At 37.6% G+C, this 22,255-nt stretch overlaps 1 protein-coding gene across 1 annotated transcript in view; it reads right to left on the bottom strand.

Moving 5' to 3' along the window:
- Nucleotides 1-22,255, bottom strand: part of thsd7ab (thrombospondin, type I, domain containing 7Ab) — a 303,730-nt gene that overhangs the window by 47,253 nt on the left and 234,222 nt on the right. The window contains exons 17-20 of the mRNA XM_057834514.1: nucleotides 17,975-18,128; nucleotides 9,549-9,690; nucleotides 6,378-6,493; nucleotides 5,921-6,038 (exon numbers count right to left, since the gene is read on the bottom strand). Of these exons, the coding sequence (XP_057690497.1) occupies nucleotides 5,921-6,038; nucleotides 6,378-6,493; nucleotides 9,549-9,690; nucleotides 17,975-18,128 (530 nt within the window). The remainder of the gene's footprint in view (nucleotides 1-5,920; nucleotides 6,039-6,377; nucleotides 6,494-9,548; nucleotides 9,691-17,974; nucleotides 18,129-22,255) is intronic.

Below are 22,255 nucleotides of genomic sequence, written 5' to 3'. Positions count from 1 at the left end.
TTTTTAATCGAGTTAATTACAGCTTAAAAATTAATCAATCGTAATTAATTGCAATTCAAACCATCTCTAAAATATGACATATTTTTCTGTTAATTATTGTTGGAATGGAAAATACTTGTTCTCCCCACTGTAAGTCAAAAGACATACATAAACATTCAACATACTGTACATAAGTACTGTATTTGTTTATTCCTGATGAATTTAGGTTATGTACAGATCACTTTTTATTTGGGTCACTTCCTCTTAACTTTTGTGACGCTGTAGCAAATGCGATGCTCGGCTAGGTGGCTCCAATATTTCCTGACTGTAGCCGACAGCCTACAATCTACGCCTAGATATCAAATGCTTATAGAACTACATGCGAAATGACAGACGGCGGCGTTAATTAACAGCCGCCATTTTGAAGCAGTAGACTTCTCAGAAAGGCTCTGTTGTAGTGAACCTTCCTGGCAAACTTAAGTAACTTTTTATTTAAAATACTCCTAAATCGGCAAAATCTGGACTTGAATCGATCCTTAAATGATGAAACGGTTTTAAAACCTTAACATGTCGAAAGTAGACAGGAGGGAAGTAATGCAAAAACGGTAGCAATTTTAACAGCAGTTGATTCACAACATTAAACGTATTTCCAAACGTAGAAAAGGTTACTATGTTTTTTTGTTTTAAATGAAAAAAAAAAGAAGAAAGGTAACACCAGTTACTTTGCCAAGTAACTAATTACTCATACCTTCAGGTAACTGAGTTACTAACTCAATTACTTTTTAGGAGAAGTAATTTGGAACTGATTAATTACTTTTTAAAGTAAGATTAACAACACTGGTCATAAAGATGAAGTCTGCAGAATGAAAAGTGACGAAAGCGGAGATTTCATTCTGCCAATTTGTTGCCGTACACAATTTGCCTGCAACTTTTGCTGATCACTTCTCAGAATTAGTAAGTTAATTCTATCAATTGACCTTTTTAATTTATAATTGGAGTCAAACTGAATTGCGAGCTGAAGTGCCATGAAGTGCAGCCATCAAGACATGATAGAAATTGCCAAAAGAGCTACATACAATTATTACAAAATTCACTGTTAAATTTAGTAATCATGATGTAGCTGAAGATATTGTTCTTTGATTGCATCAGGTTATACAGTATGTTACAATATTACCAATAAATTCATATTATTTTAAAAATTGAGTTTTATTTTTGTTTCATATTGCACGCTATATACAACATTGTAAGATCAGTCACCAATTTTTAAGGGCATACGTCACTATTTGTAAGATTGCCAACGGCCTCGGGTTGACAGGTATGGTATTATCACCAAGTTGGCGTTGCCCTTGTCGACGCTACAATATGTGCTTCTCTGTCAATGTTCATCCGAAATAGTTGGAAAACTTTATTTTTTGAGTAAAACTTTAAAATTTTACAGGCGGTCGTTTTATATTCACCGTCTAGACAATATACCCATTCATGTCGCTAGATGGCGCCAGATTTCATTGAAGCGATGTTCCGTCATGACAGATCTCAGCTACTCTCCCCATTCACGACGCTAGATGGCGCCAGATATAATTGAAGCGATGTTCTGTCATGATAGATCTCAGCTACTCTCCCCATTCACGACGCTAGATGGCGCCAGATATAATTGAAGCGATGTTCTGTCATGATAGATCTCAGCTACTCTCGTTATTTTATTGCAATCTTTTTCCTTATTCAGATTTGTTTCAAGACTACAGTTACAGTCAGACTGCACTTTGATGGTTAATGCAGTTATTGCAATTTTGTTGTTTTATCACAATAGATTGGTTTATTTACATTTAAAAAACCAGAAGCCATTCATTTACGAATGTGATTGCACTTTAGTTTACATATTTAAATGTTTGGCTATTAAGATTTGAATGAGGCAAAATAACATGCTTTTTCTCTCAAATATATTGTTATAATCATTTGTTTCAGATGTACTGTAATTATTTTCTGTATAAAAATTTGGTGTTCAAAAAGTCTTTTTTCAAACTTGAGTCTTGAAAAAGAGGGGGTCGTCTTATAATCAGGGACGTCTTATATTTGGGCCAATACGGTATCTTTCAAAAGACTAAGACGACAATTTAAAGGGCAGCCCCCCCCCCCCAAAAAAACACTGCTTCCCACCATGTGTTTTTTTTTTTTTTTTTTTTTTTTTTTAAATTTAATCAATCAATCAATCAATCAATCAGTCAACTCTTCCTGTTGAGAGAATCCAGAGCATTGATCACATCACGGAAGAGAGCAGGTATAAAAATAGACGTCATTACGTAAGAGAGCACGTTTGAGAGCGACCCCGTTTCCATCTCCAGTTCACGCACGAGAACACCTTGACGACCGGCGCAACCTTTTATCCCACGCACACACGTGTACTGTATATACAGTATCTCAAGCCTCAAGAAATGAGAAAAAAAAAAACCAGGAACAGCAAACCTAACAAAATCAAAAGCCACACTTGCTTTTGATCTTATTTTCTTGATGGTTCTATTTCCTGTTGTTTCTGCTATTTATTCTATGGCTTTTGGTTTGATCCTTCATTTTGTTAGAATTGTACTTCCTTCTTTCATTGCTCATTGCTGTGACTGGCTATGATTTATGAAAGAAAGACATTGATTAGGGTGTTTTATTTAGCTGGGTCTCTGTTTTCTTGATTAAACACTTATGCCATTGACGGCAATACATGACCAGTCCATTCTGACAGGGAGGGGTGGTCTTAAAATAAGTCAATATAAAATAATTTAAAATTCATTTAAATACAGTTGTACCTCGACATAAGATCACTTCGACACAGGATCTTTTCGAAATCCATCGTAAAATTTGATTTAGGGCTGCAGCTATCAAATATTTTAGTAATCGACTGAAAATTCTATCGATTAATCAAGTAATCGGATAAAACTTTTTGTTTTTTTAGGTAAGGAGCAATTATAAATGTACATGAAAAAAAGACATTTAATCCAATATGGAACCATTTTCAGTCAATCAATATCTTTATTTCCGATGTACATTGTTGAAAACAGCCAACAATTGCATCTCAGATGTGACTAGAGAAAAAAATTCACTGCTTTCACTCAAAAAAACCGTAAAATCTTATAACAAAAAAACAAACATACTTCTTACCTAAAAATGTAATTACTCTTGATAACACACATCACTTGAAAACTATGTGTTTCTCCCACGTATTTCAATTGAATTTCCATTTGTGTCAAGCTATTTCTAAGTTCTAGTTAAGTTTTAAGTTAGTCTAAACTGTAAGTACCGATAGGATTTTGAGTTTTTGCAGTGTTCAAAATAAATGTATAATACCTGCTGTATTGGAGCACATTATAGGGACCAGTGCTACTTGGTGTTTTATTCAGCAATGACTACTGAGCTAAAACTGACAGTTAGCTTTATTATGTTTTAATTTTACACCCTCATCACTCTACAGCGCTGTGTTTTTACAGATTAGATAAAGCCTGTATGTAAGACACGTTAGCCACGCATCGACAGTGGTCATAATCAATAGAAATCCAGCCCTCCGAAGGGCTAACGTTACGTGAGCGAGTGACAGTAACGTTATATTTATCAGCGCTGAGAAGTCTACTGCTTAAAGATGACGGTTGTTTACTAATGCTGCCGAGACGCGGCCGAGTCTGTCATTTCGCATCTAGTGCTAAATGCATGCGATATCTATGAGACGCATCGGACACTACCTGCTACCACACTGGCATCGTGCGGGCGTAGTTTTTAGCAACGTCAGCGTAGTTTGTAGCAGCTGTCGGCTGCAGTAAGTTTTTTTTTTTTTTTTAATTGCTTCTTCCTCTACACACGTGACGATTAAAAGTAGTCCGGGCAAAACGTGATGCTTAGAGCTGGCAAAATTAACGATTCCTTGAAGTGAATAAAATTACTCGGATTACTTTTTAAACTCGAGTTGCTTGAGTATTCGTTTCAGCTCTAATTTGATTCGCCATTTGTTTCTACATCCGACGACATGCTCGAAATGCGACGTTTTATGACAGCGCCGTAGTTTCTTTGTTTCCCCGCAAGATGGATGCACGGTGGATTTTCTTGTGAGAGAAATCAACATGGGTTCCAAGAAGGTTAGTGCAGGTGGTGAAAAAAAGGAAAAGGTGATGCTTACCATTGAAATGAAGATTAGCTTTTTCAGATTTTTAATCATTTATTTCAGAACTTGTGAAACACAACACACCTACTGTCCGCCGCAATTAACGCCAACAACAACAGAACATTAAAAGAGAAAGAAAAATCTCTACCGCACCGATCTCACTGTCACGTCAGCCACGTGGTGCGTTCAGGTACAGAACGCAAAACACACATTAGAACCCGATTCGTTACATTATTACAGGAATTATTATCAATATTGTTATGCTGTATTATTATTCTGATTTGTATTTACTATTCGTTTTGCTATGTGTAATTGCTATTTGTAATAGTACCAGCAGTATTTATTAGGATTTGGTGGAGATTTTCGGGCTCTGGAACAAATGAATGGAATTATACAGTGGTATGAAAAAGGTATCTGAACCTTTTGGAATTTCTAACATTTCTGCATAAAATCACCATCAAAGGTAATCTGATCTTTGTCAAAGTCAGATGTAAAAACAGTGTCTGCTTTAACTAAAACCATTTTAGGGTTTGACATTTTAATGAGGATAGCATGCAAACAATGACAGAAGGGGGAAAAATACGTAAGTGAACCCTCTGCCTAAGGAGCAATTGAAACCAATTTCTACCAAATAATTTAAGTCAGGTGTGTGCCCGAATACTGATGAGTGGTTTAAAGCTGCCCTGCCCATTATAAAACACACACCTGGTAAGAATTGTCTTGAGGAGCATTATCTGATGTGCATCATGGCTCGGTCAAAAGAGCTGTCTGAAAACCTGCGACCAAGGATTGTTGATTTGTATAAAGATGCGAAAGTATACAAAACCATCTCTAAAACTCTGGATGTTCATCAATCGACAGTCAGAGAAGTTGTCTACAAATGGAGAGAGTTTGGCACTGTTGCTTCTCTCCCAAGGAGTGGACGTCCACCAAAGATAACGCTAAGAGTTCAGCGCAGAATACTCAGATAGGTAAAAGAGAACCCTAGAGTGTTTGCTAAAGATTTACAGAAATCATTGACACAGTCCAATATCTCTGTGCACACATCAACTACATGTAAAACTATGGCCAAGAATGGTGTTCATGGGAGGACTCCATGGAGGAAGCCACTGCTGTCTAAAAAAACATTGCTGCTCGTTTATTGTTTGCAAAAAAGCACTTGGACACTCCAAAGAAGTTTTGGCAAAATATTTTGTGGACCGATGAAACCAAAGTTGAATTGTTTGGGGGTAACACACAACGTCATGTGTGGAGGAAAAATGGAACAGCTCACCATCATTAACATCTCATCCCAACTTTGAAGTATGGTGGAGGGAGCATCATGATTTGGGGCTGTTTTGCTTCCTCAGGGCCTGGACAACTTCCAGTCATCAATGGAAGAATGAATTCAAAAGTTTCTCAGGATGTTTTTCAGGAAAACCTGAGGCCGTCTGTCAGACAGTTGAAGCTAGAAAGAGGATGGATGCTACCTATAACCTATAAATATTTGGGTGGTTTTAGTTAAAGCAGGCACTGTTTTTTTCATCAGTGTGATTTTGACACAGATCAGATCACATTTGATAGTGATTTTATGAAGAAATGTGAGAATTCCAAAAGGTTCAGATACTTTTTCTTACCACTGTAATGTATTCTTATGGGAAAATTCTGCTTGACATACGACCATTTCGACTTACAAACAAGACCCTGGAACGAATTAAGTTTGTATGTAGAAATACCGATGTATACGTATTTCTTCCCCTGGCGGCTAAAAAAACCCATTTGAATATGGCAACATTCCAGTGCATCAAAGTGTGATAAATGACTTACCGTCTAGACCGCAGGTCTGCGAGCACTCGGACCATGTGGACCACTCGGACAGCTGGCAGTTGACAGGGCATTCCACCACACAGGAGATGTTCATTTGCCATTTTTTCTCCAAGTTTAACTACGCAAAACAAACACATCACGACCCCAAAAATGAATAAGTGAATCAATAAAACGTTATGCAAGATTGTAATCACCCTACGAATTGACACTAGAAAATTACACTACAATGTTAGGCTACAACGTAACTCCCAGAAGTCTGCATATGCATTATGTGGTGAAGCGGAGTAATATCACGAGGATTGTGAGTTATCCAAACGTCGCTGCGGGCTACAATTACAGGAACCGGAGACTCGTTATGAGTGATTACAATTCCCCGGCCCTCGGCGACAACATCCGCACAGGAATACTCTGTAATAATTCACTTTCATCAAGGAAAATATGAGAGTGTGCGACGCACCTCCTCGCAGAACTTCATGTCTACCGATTTGCCGTCGCTGCGGACGCAGTCCAGCATGCGCGTCTTAATGCCTTGCCCGCACACGCCGTTTGGACTCAGCTGACAGGTGCTCCAGTCTGGACAAAAAAAGAATTAACAAACATTTAAGAAATTTATTTATGGTGTCATCATATGTTTTTTCTAGTCTTCTGTTACTAGATAGAATTTCTGTACAGTATAAGCATGATTTCATTTAACCTGGCACACCAGATTGATTGTTCCATTTGACTGAGTAAATCAAGTGTACCGTATTGGTCTGAATATAAGAATATAAGACTGTGTTTTTTGCATTGAAATAAGACTGAAAATGTGGGGGTCGTCTTATATTCGCGGTCTAGACGTTATACCCATTCACGACGCTAGATGGTGCCAGATATCATTGTAGCGATGTTCTGTCATGACAGAGCTCAGCTACTCTCAAGTTTAACCAGTTTGCATTACTTTATTGCAATTTTTTTCCTTATTCAAATTTGTTTCAAGACTAGTTACAGTTAAACTTCACTTTGATGATTAATGCAGTTATTGCAATTTTGTTGTTTTATCACCGTTGAGTGGTTTATTTAAATTTCAAAAACCAGAAGCCATTCAATTCAATTATTAATCTGATTGCACTTTAGTTTACATATTTAAATGTTCAGTTATTAAGATATGAATGAGGCAAAATAACATTCTTTTTCTCTCAAATATATTGTTATAATAATTTGTTTCAGATGTACTGTAATTATTTTCTGTATAAAAATTAATTTGGTGTTCAAAACGTCTTTTTTCAAACTTGAGTCATGAAAAAGAGGGGGTCGTCATATAATCAGGGCCGTCTTATATTCGGGTCAATACGGTATTTCAGACAAAACTTGGGAAATTGACCTATCTACAAAAACCGCTTGGCATTCTGCCATAGTATTCAAGCAGATAGTCGCTTCCTGGTCACGTCTGCAGCTCCCGCCTCTTTCCCCTGATTTACTGGAATAATGTCCCAAATCATAGACTTCACTACCAGTTGACGGGACACGGGGCCTATTTTAAAAAACTTAAAATTGAAATATTTTCAAAACTAAAGCCACTAGCGACCTAAAACCAAAATAGGCATTCAGTCTCCATGAGCAGCGGCATCATAAAATTCACAGTCGTTCCATAATAAAATCCTGATATAATCCTGAAATAGAAAACACAAACAGAAGGACACTTTTGCAGGTTAGCAAGTTCACACAGTTTAATGTTATCCTAACTCTGATGCAGGTCGGACTTTTAGTAGCAAAATTAGTGTTGTGTTTCCCACCTCCACAACATTGGTGTTTTTAAAAATTCCCTACAATGGTTGCTGCTGGCCGAAAAAAACTTCTAAAATCCCTCCTCTTCGAAGGGACGGAGGAGGTGGCATGTTGTCGAGATGTATTTATGTCGGGGCTGTGTGAGTGTGAGCGTGCGTGTGTGTGTTTCGAGGGTGGGTCAAGTCATCAGCCAATCAGAAAAAGAATAAATAAGTTTGAAAATAATGAAAACAGTTCACTTTTGGTAGGGTCAATTCTATCCTTACAAAATATGGGAAGACAATCTAAATTACCTATATAACTGAACTCATTGTATCATGCATATAAAGTTGCTTAAAAGTTGGTGGGGACAATATGAGCGTCCTGAAAAGTTGGTAGTGTTATGTCCCTACCGTCCCTATGCAAGACGCCCTTGAATATAATAATAATTAAAATAACAAATTATTAGGGCTGTCAAACGATTAAAATTTTTAATCAAGTTAATCACAGCTTAAAATTAATTAATCGTAATTAATCGCAATTCAAACCATCTATAAAATATGCCATATTTTTCTGTAAATTATTGTTGGAATGGAAAGATAAGACAAGACGGATATATACATTCAACACACTGTACATAAGTACTGTATTTGTTTATTATAACAATAAATCAACAAATGGCATTAACATTATCAACATTTTGTTAAAGCGATCCATGGATAGAAAGACATGCAGTTCTTAAAAGATAAATGTTAGTACAAGTTATAGAAATTTTATATTAAATTCCTTATTAATGTTTTTGTTTTAATAAAATTTGTAAAATGTTCAAACAAAAAATAAACTAGTAACTCGCCATTGTTGATGTCAATAATTACACAATGCTCATGGATGGTGCTGAAACCCATAAAATCAGTCGCAGCCAAGCGCCAGCAGAGGGCGAAAAAACACCAAAAAACACAAGTAACAAATGGACATGACACTGTCATTTTAATCTGTTTGAGCGGGGCATGTGCATTAATTGCGTCAAATATTTTAACGTGATTAATTTAAAAAATTAATTACCGCCCGTTAACGCGATAATTTTGACAGCCCTACAAATTATTATTATTTAGTTTTCAAACTAATATTAATACTATTACTTTACAATATCGAATAGTATTTTTTTTTTAATTCAAATTTAATTTATTTAAATTAAAACAATACAATATTTACTATTTTTGCTTTCTTAAATATAAAACAAAAAACTTTTCTATTAAAAATGTAAATTAATAATAATAAAAAAAAAGAACAAATATAAATATTTGTTATTGAGAGATTAAAAAAAAAAAAAAAAAAAAGGAAAAAGATTTGGACTACAATGTGGTCCACGCACCACTGAGCTACGATATTTTTTTGTACCATATGACATACTTGGTAAAAACAAAATAAAACAGAAGAGTTTCACGCAGCCATGTGGTTGACTCTCAGCATGTTAAATAGTTTCTCCCGAAAATAAAACAATGCGACTGCTTTTAAAGCCTCAGCATGAATTACGCTTTATACCAAAAACCTCAAACATCACGGAGGCTACCGACAACTCTGAGCTGACAAAAACAACTAAGTCTGTTTTTAGCAGCCGGTTCGTTTAAGAGCACAACAACAACACTAGCGCTGTATGTGTGTGCGTGTGTGTGTTCATGCTGGGAGGTGAAGTGTACTACTCTGGGGAGTGTAAAGGATAAGAACGTGAGATGAGAAGGCGCAGCTTCAATGCGTTCCATCGTATCTTTGATTCAACGATGCGCTTGGATGGAATCAACCATTATATGTGGAGGGAGAATATGAAGCCTATGACGGTGGTAGAAGTCTAATCCATTTCGACTGGGAAGGCCGTCGTAATTATTACCAGTAATGTTGTAGAAGTAGTTAAAGCAGTTCAGGTTGAGGCCACAGGGTTCTTCTTCGGTGGTGTCGGGGCAGAGTCTTCCGGCACTTGGGGAACGTAGCGTGTAGGCTGCACGTACGCGACCGTTGCTTTTGGTGCATGGCTGAAAAAAAGACACAAAACAGATAGGAAAATTGGCATGTCCATTAACATAGGCTCCAGCACCTCCGCGACCCTCGTGAGGTAAAAGCGGCATGGAAAATGAATGAATGAATGATTGCAACTCTCTTCCAACATGGTGACCTTATGTTGACTTTTCTTAACTTTATGCCCTTTTGAGACGCGCCTACGCAGATGTCTTTTTTCTTCCTCTTACATGCCGTCACATCCTCATTGCTCATCTTCCTCTTTTTTGCGGATAAAAGGACATTTGGATCGTTCTGTTATTAAGTTTTCATCACATCATATTCTCTTCACAAAAATGCTTCACCAGTCAAGTAACTCACCAATTGACTCACCGAATTACGAACCAATGGGCCAACACACTAACTGGCCAGCTAAGCTACCAACTGGCCAACCATGTACCTGACTAACCAACGCACTAAGGCCATGTCTACCCGTTTTTTTTTTTTTTTTTTTTTTAAATAACCAAAGATCCAGCCGTAATACGCCCGAAAAAAATCATTACGTCTTTACAAGCACGTTTGTAGAAGAAAAAAAAATCATCCACAGCCGACCGCTTTCATTTATTTTTAAGTACATTCATAAAAATGCGTGAAAAATAATTTTCCATATTATCCCCATCCTTTGCATGTGTTCTTCAATATGAAGCACTGAAAGAGTTTGTAAATAAATTGAAGCAAAATGCGCCTGTCTAATTTACTCCAAATGTAAATATTGGTCTCATATGTGATGCAGGGACAAAGTTTGTCACAGTCAGTGACGTTTCCACAGTTACAGCTTCATTTATCAGTGTTCACATGATGGCCCTACAAACGCAGAATACACACATCTTCACTTTGGACGGAGTTTTTAAGAACCCTCATTTTCAATGCCCAAATTGTGCATGTGCGTGTGGATGATAGGCCAAACTGTAGAAAAAGTTCTTTTAGCCAAATACCCGATTGGAGATGGCCTAAGTCAAATGACATTCTACTCAATGACAAACTAATCAACAAATTAACTGAGAAAATGACTAAAATGTTTGACAAAACCACCTAACTGACAAACAAACCCAATAACTGCTAGACTAGCTTGTCATACCAACCAACCAACCAACCAACCAACCAACCAACCAACCAACCAACCAACCAACCAACCAACCAACCAACCAACCAACCAACCAACCAACCAACCAACCAACCAACCAACCAACCAACCAACCAACCAACCAAATGCCTGACTATCTTATCATAAAACTGATCCACATACAACCGAATAAATGTCTTACTAGCACGTCTTGAAATCAACCCACTGACCAGCCCACCGACCAACCAAATAACTGAATGACACACCTGTATTGACACTAACCCACTGACCAACCGAGGCAAGGCAAGGCAAATTTATTTATACAGCACAATTCAACACAAGGCAATTCAAAGTGCTTTACATCACATGAAGATCATAAAAATCATATTTAAGACAATCAAAATCGGAAATAAAATTATACATAAAAATTGCATTTAATAACAAATAGAATAAAAATATAAATAAATAAATAAAACAAAAACTACTACTACTAATAATAATTGAAATCAGCAATGGAGATAAGCACAAGAGGAATAGAAAGCAAGTAGATTGAAATATATAGACAGTAATGGATATGCAGTGCTAAACAAAAGCGTTTTTAGCCCTGATTTAAAAGAGCTAACAGTTTGAGCATACTTCAGACGTTCAGGTAACTTGTTCCAGAGGTGAGGAGCAAAATAACTAAATCACCCTCACCCTGCTTGGTTCTTGTTCTTGGAACATGCAAAAGACCGGTTCCAGACGACCTTAGGGGTCTAGATGTCTCATAGGAATCTAACAAATCAAGAATGTATTTTGGTCCAAGGCCATTAAGTGTTTTGTAGACGAGCAGTAGTATTTTATAGTCTATCCTTTGACTCACTGGAAGCCAGTGTAGCGATTTCAAAACCGGTGTAATGTGGTCCAACTTCCTTGTATTTGTGAGGACTCTGGCTGCAGCATTCTGTACTAGCTGCAGCTTCCTGACTGATTTTTTATCAAGACCCGTAAGTATACCGTTGCAATAGTCCAATCTGCTGAAAATGAATGCATGCATAAGTTTTTCCATGTCTTGTTGAGTCAGAAGCCCCTTAATTCTGGTTATATATACAAGAAACCAACATATTGACCAACAGACCAAATAACTGCCTGACTAGCTTGTCATAAAATTGACCCACCAACCAACCAACCAACCAACAGAGCCACCAAGTAATTCACTAATACATCATAAAACTGACCCACAAACACCCAATCAAATAACTGCCTGACTAACCCGTCTTAAAATCAACCAACCCACCAATCGACCAGGCAACCAATATAGTAACCAACATACAAACCAACCCATCGACCAACTAAACAACCAACCAAATGACTGCATGACAAACTTGTCTTGAAAGCAATCCACTGACCAACCAAGCAACCAAAATATTGACCTGCAAACCAAATGTCTGCCTGACTAACTTGTCATTAATAGACTCACCAACCAACCAACCAACCAACCAACCAACCAACCAACCAACCAACCAACCAACCAACCAACCAACCAACCAACCAACCAACCAACCAACCAACCAACCAACCAACCAACCAACCAACCAACCAACCAACCAACCAACCAACCAACCAACCAACCAACCAACCAAATTGCTTGACTAGCATGTCTTGAAACCAACCTACCGACCAACCAAACAAACAAATTACTGACCAATAAACCAGACAACTGCCTGACAAGCTTGTCATTAAACTGACCAACCAACCGATCGACCAACTGACCTACCCAGCGACCAACCAAATAACTGAATGACAAACCCGTATTTGAAACTAACCCACTGACCAACCAAGAAACATACATGTTGACCAACAGACCAAATAACTGCCTGACTAGCTTCATAAAATGGACCGACCGACCGACCAACCAACCAACCAAGCCACCAAATAATTGACTAATTCATCATAAGACTGACCCACAAACAAATCAATCAACCAACCAACCAAATAACTGCCTGACTAACCCATCTTAAAACCAACCAACCAACTAAGCAACCAATATACTAACAAACACACCAACCCACCGACCAACTAAGCAACCAATATACTAACCAAAAAACAAACCCATGGGCCAACTAAACAACAAACCAAATTACTGTATGACAAACTCGTTTTGAAACCAATCCACTGACCAACAAAGCAACATATTGACCTGCAGATCAAATAACTGCCTGACTAACTTGTCATAAATTGACTCACCAACCAACCAACCAACCAACCAACCAACCAACCAACCAACCAACCAACCAACCAACCAACCAACCAACCAACCAACCAACCAACCAACCAACCAACCAACCAACCAACCAACCAACCAACCTTTAAATAAACCCATCGACCAACCAAGCAACCAACATACTGATAAACGAAATAGTTGTTAGTAAACAACTAACCAAATAACTGCCTGACTAACTTGCTGTACACCTGACCCACAAACCAACCAAATAACTGTCTGACTAACTTGTCTTAAAACTAACAAATCCAACAACTGACCAACAATACAAACCAACTATCAAAATGACCAGTTCCCTTACAAAAATGCCACCAACCACTTACAAATCATCCAACTAAACAATGAACCAACCATCTACAGTATATCACAATAACTTGACCTTGAAGTACACAACAAGCCCGCAATTTGCCTAATCCACTGACAAACGTCCAAAAATGATCCAGATGACCAATTGACTTTGAAAGCAACTGTCCGAGCAACTAACTACTGCCACTTCCCTCATCTTCAGCCTTGTTTCCTGCATGAACCCTCCACCAGGCTCTAAACTTGTCTTTCTGTGACTGTTTTTTCAAAATATGAAAAGCCAACGCACATTTTATTTTATTTTATTTTTACTCTTGACTCAGGAGCCCGACGGTCCAATTAGGCGTCGTGAACCGGGGAAGCATGTTATGGGTTGGAAGCGCTGCCTCCTCCTGGGAAACGTTCCAATATTCGAAGACGCTTACCAAAGCAGAGCGAATAGATGTGAGGCAAAAGGCTCTCAAAGTTTCAAGGATAACGACGACGTCTGAGTGCATTGATTGAGAACGTTAAAACACTAGTCTGGGAAGGAACCGCAAGTTTCCTCTCATTTAAAACAAAAACACACATTTCATGGCTCGTACATCAAACTAATCCCTAATCCTTTCAGCCATAAAACATTCACTTTTTGCCTTCATAATGTTTGTGTTGGTTAGTTTCTTATTAACAGACAGTAAAAATTGGCAAGTTGATATCTTATCTCATTATATAATAGGGGCTATTTGATTTTTGTGTTTATTAATTTGGTTTAGAACAGTAAATTACGGAAATATATAGCGCCAAAATGATATAAAACTTTCTATTGGCATTCTACATCTATCGCCGTTATCACTATAAATAGACCTGTTCCTTCAATGCACATTTTGACAGAGTATGGCGCCCAATTTGCACTGACAGTTCAAATGGATGGACGACTACAAGTGATAAACTCACAGTATTTCAATTCACAACAGAAGGATGAAAAAAAAAAAAAAAAAACATCCATCAAAAATATAGTAAATAACAACTACTACCAGAAAACTGCCTGTTATTCCCAATTAATATTGGCTATAGACTAATCCGAGCAAAACGACTGGAAGTGCCCCGTCCGCCATTGCTGGGGTGTGCCGCCCAGCAGATGCTACAGTTGCCAACCGTCCATTGAAATACGGAATAGTCCCGTGTTCAGAAACAAAAGTACGCGTCCTGTATTAAGCTTACAAGGGATGCGCTGATGTCCTCTATTGTTATGAAAATCGAAAAAAAGTGTGTTATTTGTAAAACGAACGAATACTGGTATGGTGCTTTTCAAGAATATGTCGGAGAACAAATTCCACTGCCTCTCCTGTTTTTTGACCAATGAGCTGACAGAACAATGACAATCCCGCTCATGTCATTGGTCAAGGTACTTGGGGCTGTCATTATGATCCCGGAAGACGTAGAATGTGGGAGATAAAAAGTTTGAGTGAACCTTGAGTAAAAAGCATGTTCAAAATGATGATAATTTGTTTTCTTGTTCTTCTCAGTGGACTTTATTTTTACTATTTGCATTATATTTTTGTGTTCTGTCAATTTTGTTTGCATTTTCAAATTATATTTGGAGTGATAATTTGTGAAAATGTTATTGCTGGGGGGACTTTGAACGCACCTCAGTTTATGTTGGCACATTTAAAAAAAAGTATTAAACATATACTGACAATGATAACCATTTATGTTTTTCTTAATATCACTCAAATATGCACCTAATTCAGGTTTGAGTCAAATTATCATATTACAATTACTTTATTAATTTAAAATAATCAGTTTTCCCATGCAAAAAAATAATCAAAAGGGGACGGTTATCAGGCAACCCTAGCAGCAGTTGGCAACCCTAGAAGCAGCTAATGCTACTGTTTGCAATGACTGACGCAAGGGGCGTTACCAGGGGGGGAGGGGGGCAGGGCTGGCTCTGCCCACATAAAGAAAAATGGATGTAGTACTAACAGCAGTCTGGGCACCGTGTATGGTATCCCATTCATATAGTACTGATGTGTTCTAAGTTTTAACCTTTGCATTGCTTTCTCCTCTTTCACCTTGAAAAAGAAATGTTGGCTTTGTTCCTAGGGGGCGCTACACACATTTACGCATATTTTGAATTTTTTTTTTTTTTGGATACATTTTATCAAAGTTTTTACCAGTGTTCACCTGGCTGTTGAGTTTGGTGAGTTTTGAAACATTCTGAGGGGGTCAAAGTAGGGCTCAAAGCGTCGGCGGGACAAAGAACGACTGCTACGAGGCGCTACATATTGTATTTGGAATTTGTCTTTACACGGTATTAAATCACCTGTCTTGACATGCCTGCCGATTTTGGTGCATTTTGAAGCATTCTAAAAGGGTCAAATTGAGCTCAAAGGGGCTGCAGAACAAAGAATAACTATAGAAATAAAAATAAAACCGAGGAACCACAATAGGTTACCTAAAAAAACATTGTTACCTGCATGTCCATACTGTTCAGCTATGAATGTGTCAAGTCAAATAAAATCAAATCTACTTATTTAGACCAAATCACAACAACAGTTATCTCAAGGAGTAAACATGTTTTAAGGTGCAGTAGCCCTACGCTGGATTTCGACGTACTTGAGCATTGTAGTTCCCCTCCCCCCCAGGTAAGACTAAAGCCCACCCACACCTGGCATCCTGGTAACACCACTGACTGACGCTGAGCTACTACTGAGGTGTGTTAACACCCCAGTAATGGCAGCCACCACTAGACAGCGATGTCCACAAATGTTTACTCGGATTAGTCTATACAGATTCTCCCCACAAAAATTCTTACTAACATTCCAATAAAATGTATGCCAATTCTAACAAAAAAATGTAAAAACAAAAAATAATTCAAAGAAAATTTAAAAAAACAAAACAAAAAACAAATGATCCAATAACAAACCTAACATTCCTGCAATACAAAATAATATCAAAGTACTTATAAATGGCCCAAATAATTAAAATAAAAAATGTTCACACATTAAGTAGGCATAATTCTTTCAATCAGATAAATAAAAATCTGTATAAAAATTGATTAAAAAATACATTACAAAATTGCCCATAATTCCCAACAACATGGCTAGGTTCGATCCCATCAAAATTACATAAAATCCTACAGAATATGTAGTTATTATTAGGACATTGTTGGACTGATTCAACAACTGATGCTTTCAAAAATCTTGAGTAAAAAGCATGTTCAAAATGATGATGTTTTCTTGTTCTTCTCTGTGGACTTTATTTTTACTATTTGCATTATATTTTTGTGTTCTGTCATTTTTTTTTTTTTGCATTTTAAAATTATATTTGGAGTGATAATTTGTGAAACTGTTATTGCTGAGGGGACTTTGAACGCACCTCAGTTATGTTTGCGAATTTAAAAAGTATTAAACATATACTGCCAATAATAACTGTTTATGTTGGTCTTATATCTCTCAAATATGCACCTAATTCTGGTTTGAGTAAAATTATTATATCACAATTACTTTATTAATTTAAAAAAATCACTTTTCCCATACAAATAAAGTAATCAAAAGGCGACAGTTATCAGGCAACCCTAGCAGTAGCTAATGCTACTGACCAAATCACAACAACAGTTATCTCAAGGAGTAAACATGTTTTAAGGTGCAGTAGGCCTACGCTGGATTTCGACGTACTTGAGCATTGTAGTTCCTTTCCCCCCCAGGTAAGACTAATGCCCACCCACACCTGGCATCCTGGTAACACCAATGACTGACGCTGAGCTACTACTGAGGTGTGTTAACACCCCAGTAATGGCAGCCACCACTAGACAGCGATGTCCACAAATGTTTACTCGGATTAGTCTGTACAAATTCTCCCCACAAAAATTCTTACTAACATTCCAATAAAATGTATGTCGATTCTAACAAAAATGTAAAAACAAAAAAAATAATTCAAAGAAAATGGAAAATAAATAAATAAATAACAAAGGATCCAAAAACAAACATAACATTCCTGCAATACAAAATAATATGTACTTATAAAACGGCCCAAATAATTAAAATAAAAAATGTTCACACATTAAGTAGGCAAAATTCTTTCAATCAAATAAACAAAAATCTGGATAAAAATTGATTAAAAAATACATGACAAAATTGCCCATAATTCCCAACAACATGGCTAGGTTCAATCCCGTCAAAATTACATAAAATCCTACAGAATATGTAGTTATTATTAGGACATTCTTGGACTGATTCAACAACTTCATTCGCTGCCAGCCCACCCAGTCAAAATGGATTGGACGCCTATCACCATCAATGCCTGCAAACAAGTTAAGAGCATTTTTTCAGAACCCGCTTTTGCAGATTTAAGGATTAAGCGTTAAGACTTTTACAGGATTTACAGACACCTTACACTCAGGGACGCTGCAGTTATTAATGCGACTACATTCACATGGCCACGTGGAATTTTGTGGAGTGTCGAGTGTGACGCTCGTCATCAATCCCCTTGCCTCGCAGATGACTACACCACCGAGCGTGCGCGTGCGTGCGTCGTCTATCAAGTACTTTTTTCGCAACATCTGACTGCACACGACTCTTCTTCAGAATAAATAACTCACTCTCGAAAAACTCGAGGGCAATATTAGCGACGTTAGAGAGTTTTTGTGAGTTCTCACCAGGCTGCAGCGGCTCCAGGGACCCCAGTCATTGAGGACGCAGTCTTCTGGGCATGGCAGGCGACTTTCACGGGCACCTAGGGGCATTTCCTCGGGGTCGCACAAGTAGTCTTCCACCGCCTCAGATGGCCCGTCGATGGTGTTCAGCATGCACCTGACCACAGCAAAAGTGATACATACAGTACATAAAATATTAGAGTTGTCCAGACCACATATTTTTGCACCAGAGTTCGGGTCACGTGATTTTGAGGATCTTTTTGTTGCTTTGTATCCCTTAAAAAATCTTAAAAACCTAAAAATCTTTTTCACCCAAATCTGATCTTCTAAAATTGATGTGCTCAGACCCGGTTTCCAATCACATGATCGGATCAGGTACTCCCTAATCATTATAACTCTGGATTATTTTTTTTTGCTTGTGAGCCTTAGCTCATTCACGACCATTGACAGCAATAGACATTAAATTTATTTGAACTGGGAAGGATGGCGTTGAGTGATAATATTTCACTACAATTGACGGCAATATAAGTCCGATCCAATTTGACAGGGGGGCAGATCGGTCGATCGATGCCAGTCATCCCACTCAAAATGTTCTAAACGTCTTTCGCCTTCAATGGCAGCTATGAAGTCATACTTAACTAGAAAATGCACTTTCTGGAGAAATTGCAATGGCAGCTTTGCTTTCGCAGGTTAAACCCCTTGGGGCCACGTCCTGCTGATTTCAGGTGACTTTCAGTTGATTTGGGGACATTTTGGGGCACTTCCTGTTGATATTTTGATGTACATGGCCGTCAATGACAACGATTTACATATGCGTCAATGGAATTTAACTACATTGGCATGAATAGAATCGACATACATGGCTGTCAATGGCATGGACGTGCATAGCCCTTATTGGCATCTGTGTATATGGAAATTGGAAATAATGGCAAATTTGGACGTACATGGCTGTCAATGGCATCGACTTACACCTGCGTCAATGGAATCCAAGTGCATTGGATGCAGAACGATGCAGAAAAATTACGTTTGTTACATCTAGATTGGATTACTGTAACTCCCTACTTGCAGCTTGTCCTAAAAGTTCTCTAATAGGTCTTCAGGTAGTCCAGAACGCAGCAGCAAGACTTTTAACAGGAACTAATAGAAGACAGCACATCACCCCTGTGCTCCAGGCCCTTCACTGGCTTCCAGTCGAGTTTAGATTTAAATTTAAAATCTTCCTTCTTACATTTAAGACCATTAACGGGTTGGGGCCATCTTATCTCACCGATGTTCTGGTTCCATACCGCCCCAACAGAACACTCCGTTCTCAGAATGCAGGTCTACTGGTAGTTCCCAGGGTTTCTAAAAGTACAGTCGGAGCTAGAGCCTTTAGCCACCAAGCTCCTGTTTTATGGAATCAAGCTTCCAGGTAGTATTAAAGAAGCCGAGACAGTCTGTACATTTAAGATTAGACTAAAAACGTTCCTATTCGACAAAGCTTATGGTCAGGCTCGTTGAAATTGGACTAGACTCACAGTTCAGTCTAAGCTGCACTAGAAGCTGTAATGCTGGGGGAAGTACAGCCACTAGGTACCATCTCCTTTTTCTTACTCTACCTACCTCTTGTCTTACTTAATTTTATTTTCTAATTTTAATATCTAGTTGACTAATCACTTCATCACTAGTCACCCGGTGTCCCCTTTCCCCCCTCTCATCTGGGGAGGGGCTATTTTTCAGCTGCAGCCTTCCTGATTATCCGGACCACTGGCTGGATGGACGTCCTCGTTGCATGGCTGTCAATGGCATCAACTTATTTGGGTGCCAGTTGAATTTCAATGGGCTGTAATGGTAAGTTTTAAGTAAAAAAAATCACAACCATCCATGTTTTTCTCCCACTGAAAATGAAGAAGAAATTTTGGCCATTAGAAATGAATGGAACCACATAAATGTCAACGGCATCCCATTACAAACAAATGGGAAAGTTTTTGGCGAATTTTTGGGGAACCGTAGCTTTTTGGCAAATTCGGTACTTTTATGCCCCTTACCTTCCTGAAATTTTTGATGTATGATTTATGGGAATTGGACAAAAATTGTAGGACGAGATACTAAAAACAAACACTTTTTTTTTTCAAAAAACCCGCGTTTTGGCGCGAACGGTAATTTTTGAGGGGTCATTCAAAAGATTCCCTGTGTCGCACGAGAATTCCGGTCATTTTGATATTTGAATGGTGTCGATGGCCAAATGGTTTGGGTTGCTTTTGCATTACATGCAAAGCTACCATCAAAAATAAAAGTCAAAACCTGATCTTTTTCATCCGAGTCCAGTCTTCTAAAAAACATTAGGTGATGGGGCCCGGTTTCCGATCAAGTGATCGGATCGGGGACATCCGTAATAATATATATATTAATAATACATATATAAAATATAAAAAGTTGTTAGTAGACCTCAAACGTGGTGGAAATGTAGCCTAACTGTAGATTAGCAGATAGCAAACAGGCCCTCAAAAATAATTATTGTTGATATTTTTTAAGCCATTTATACAGTTTGACAGTTGAAGTAAACAATATAACACGTAAATAAAACTACGCAAACTGTGCATTAAAATACAAAATGAACTTTACATTCCTTTACTCCTAGAGTGACCATATTTTGATTTCCAAAAAAGAGCACACTCGGCATGGCCTCGAGATGCTTAAATTTTACTTGAAGTTCAATCAAAGATGCCTTATCACTTTAATACTGTATATTTAACGTGTGCCTACTCAGTCTGGATAGAAAAATTCAGTTTTATTTAAAAAAAAACAATAGCTATATAACCAAAGACACAAATTCAAATTCGCAGAAATGACCTAACAGGCTTTTTTATTCCTAAAATAATACGCACAAGACATTGGAATTAAATAGTGATAAAAAAAAAAAAAAAAAAAAAAAAAAAAAGCTTCTTCCATATTGGCAAATCCTTGAACAAAATAATAAATGTATTTTCAATTCTTAGCATACAAATAAATAATCTGAAACAATGCTCTGAATAATACCTCTTCAGTAGAAAATCCCTTTAACAAAAAGCTCATCTCTTTTCAGTAAAATAATGTAAATTAAACCGTAGCCTGAAACTACCACAATAATTGTCATTGAAAAATTGTTATTCCCACTCAATTATTATTGTCATTCAATATTTTAGATTACATGCAAACAATAACAGAAATGAACAGACAAACAATTCAACTAGCATGCTTTCAAACCCAACACTTTAAAACTACATATCTTATAATGCCTAGCGCGGCTTACCTCACTGACAGCTAGCACCGGTAGCCGAGGCAAAAATCAAACATTGCTATACAAGTTTACAATCATCGGCAGCATAACGATGCGACACCAAACGGGATTTTACAGATCACACCAGTACAAAGCTCCGACAGAAGTCAACAGTTGCCAAAAGGTAAGTTTAGCAAGTGTACATCCCGATAGCCTGTGAGCTCCTGTCGTCATGACTCACGAAGGTTTGTGAATGAGAATTGACAGTTGATGCCATGATAAAGCCAGTCTGACTGTGCACGCAAACGCAAATTTTTGTTTCCAAAGTAGAACAAAGGTATTTTTTATTTAATTACACAGGTACATAATCATTTGATTATATACGTATTAGGCCTGTCAAACGATTCAGATTTTTAATCGAGATAATCACAGCTTAAAAATTAATAAATCGCAATTCAAACCATCTCTAAAATATGCCATATTTTTCTGTAAATTGTTGGAATGGAAAAATAACACACAAGACGGACATATACATTCAACATGCAATACATAAGTACTGTATTTGTTTATTATAACAATAAATCCACAAGCTGGCATTAACATTATTAACATTCTTTCTGTTAAAAGGATCCACGGATAGAAAGACTTGTAGTTCTTAAAAGATAAATGTGAGTACAAGTTATAGTAATTTTATATTAAAACCCCTCTTAATGTTTTCATTTTAATAAAATTTGTAAAATTTTCAATCAAAAAATAAACTAATAGCTCGCCGTTGTTGACGTCGCCGAGCGGGCAACTATGTGAGGTAGCGATTGAAATACACCACAAGGTGTCAATGGCGAGTTTCCAATTAATTAGAGAGGGTGTTATACTTGTATAATGCTTTTCTACCTCTCAAGGTACTCAAGGCGCTTTACACTACATTGCCATCTACCTACTGGTGACACAGCACCAGGAGCATTGCAGGGCTCAGTATCTCAAGGATACTTAGTTCATCAGGGTGGAGAATCGAACCCACAACCTCTGGGTTGGGGGACAACTACTCC

Source organism: Corythoichthys intestinalis, chromosome 4, assembly GCF_030265065.1.
Source record: "Corythoichthys intestinalis isolate RoL2023-P3 chromosome 4, ASM3026506v1, whole genome shotgun sequence".
Lineage (NCBI taxonomy): Eukaryota > Metazoa > Chordata > Actinopteri > Syngnathiformes > Syngnathidae > Corythoichthys > Corythoichthys intestinalis.
Note: the sequence above shows the minus strand (reverse complement) of the source record. Positions and strands in the feature narration are given on the sequence as shown.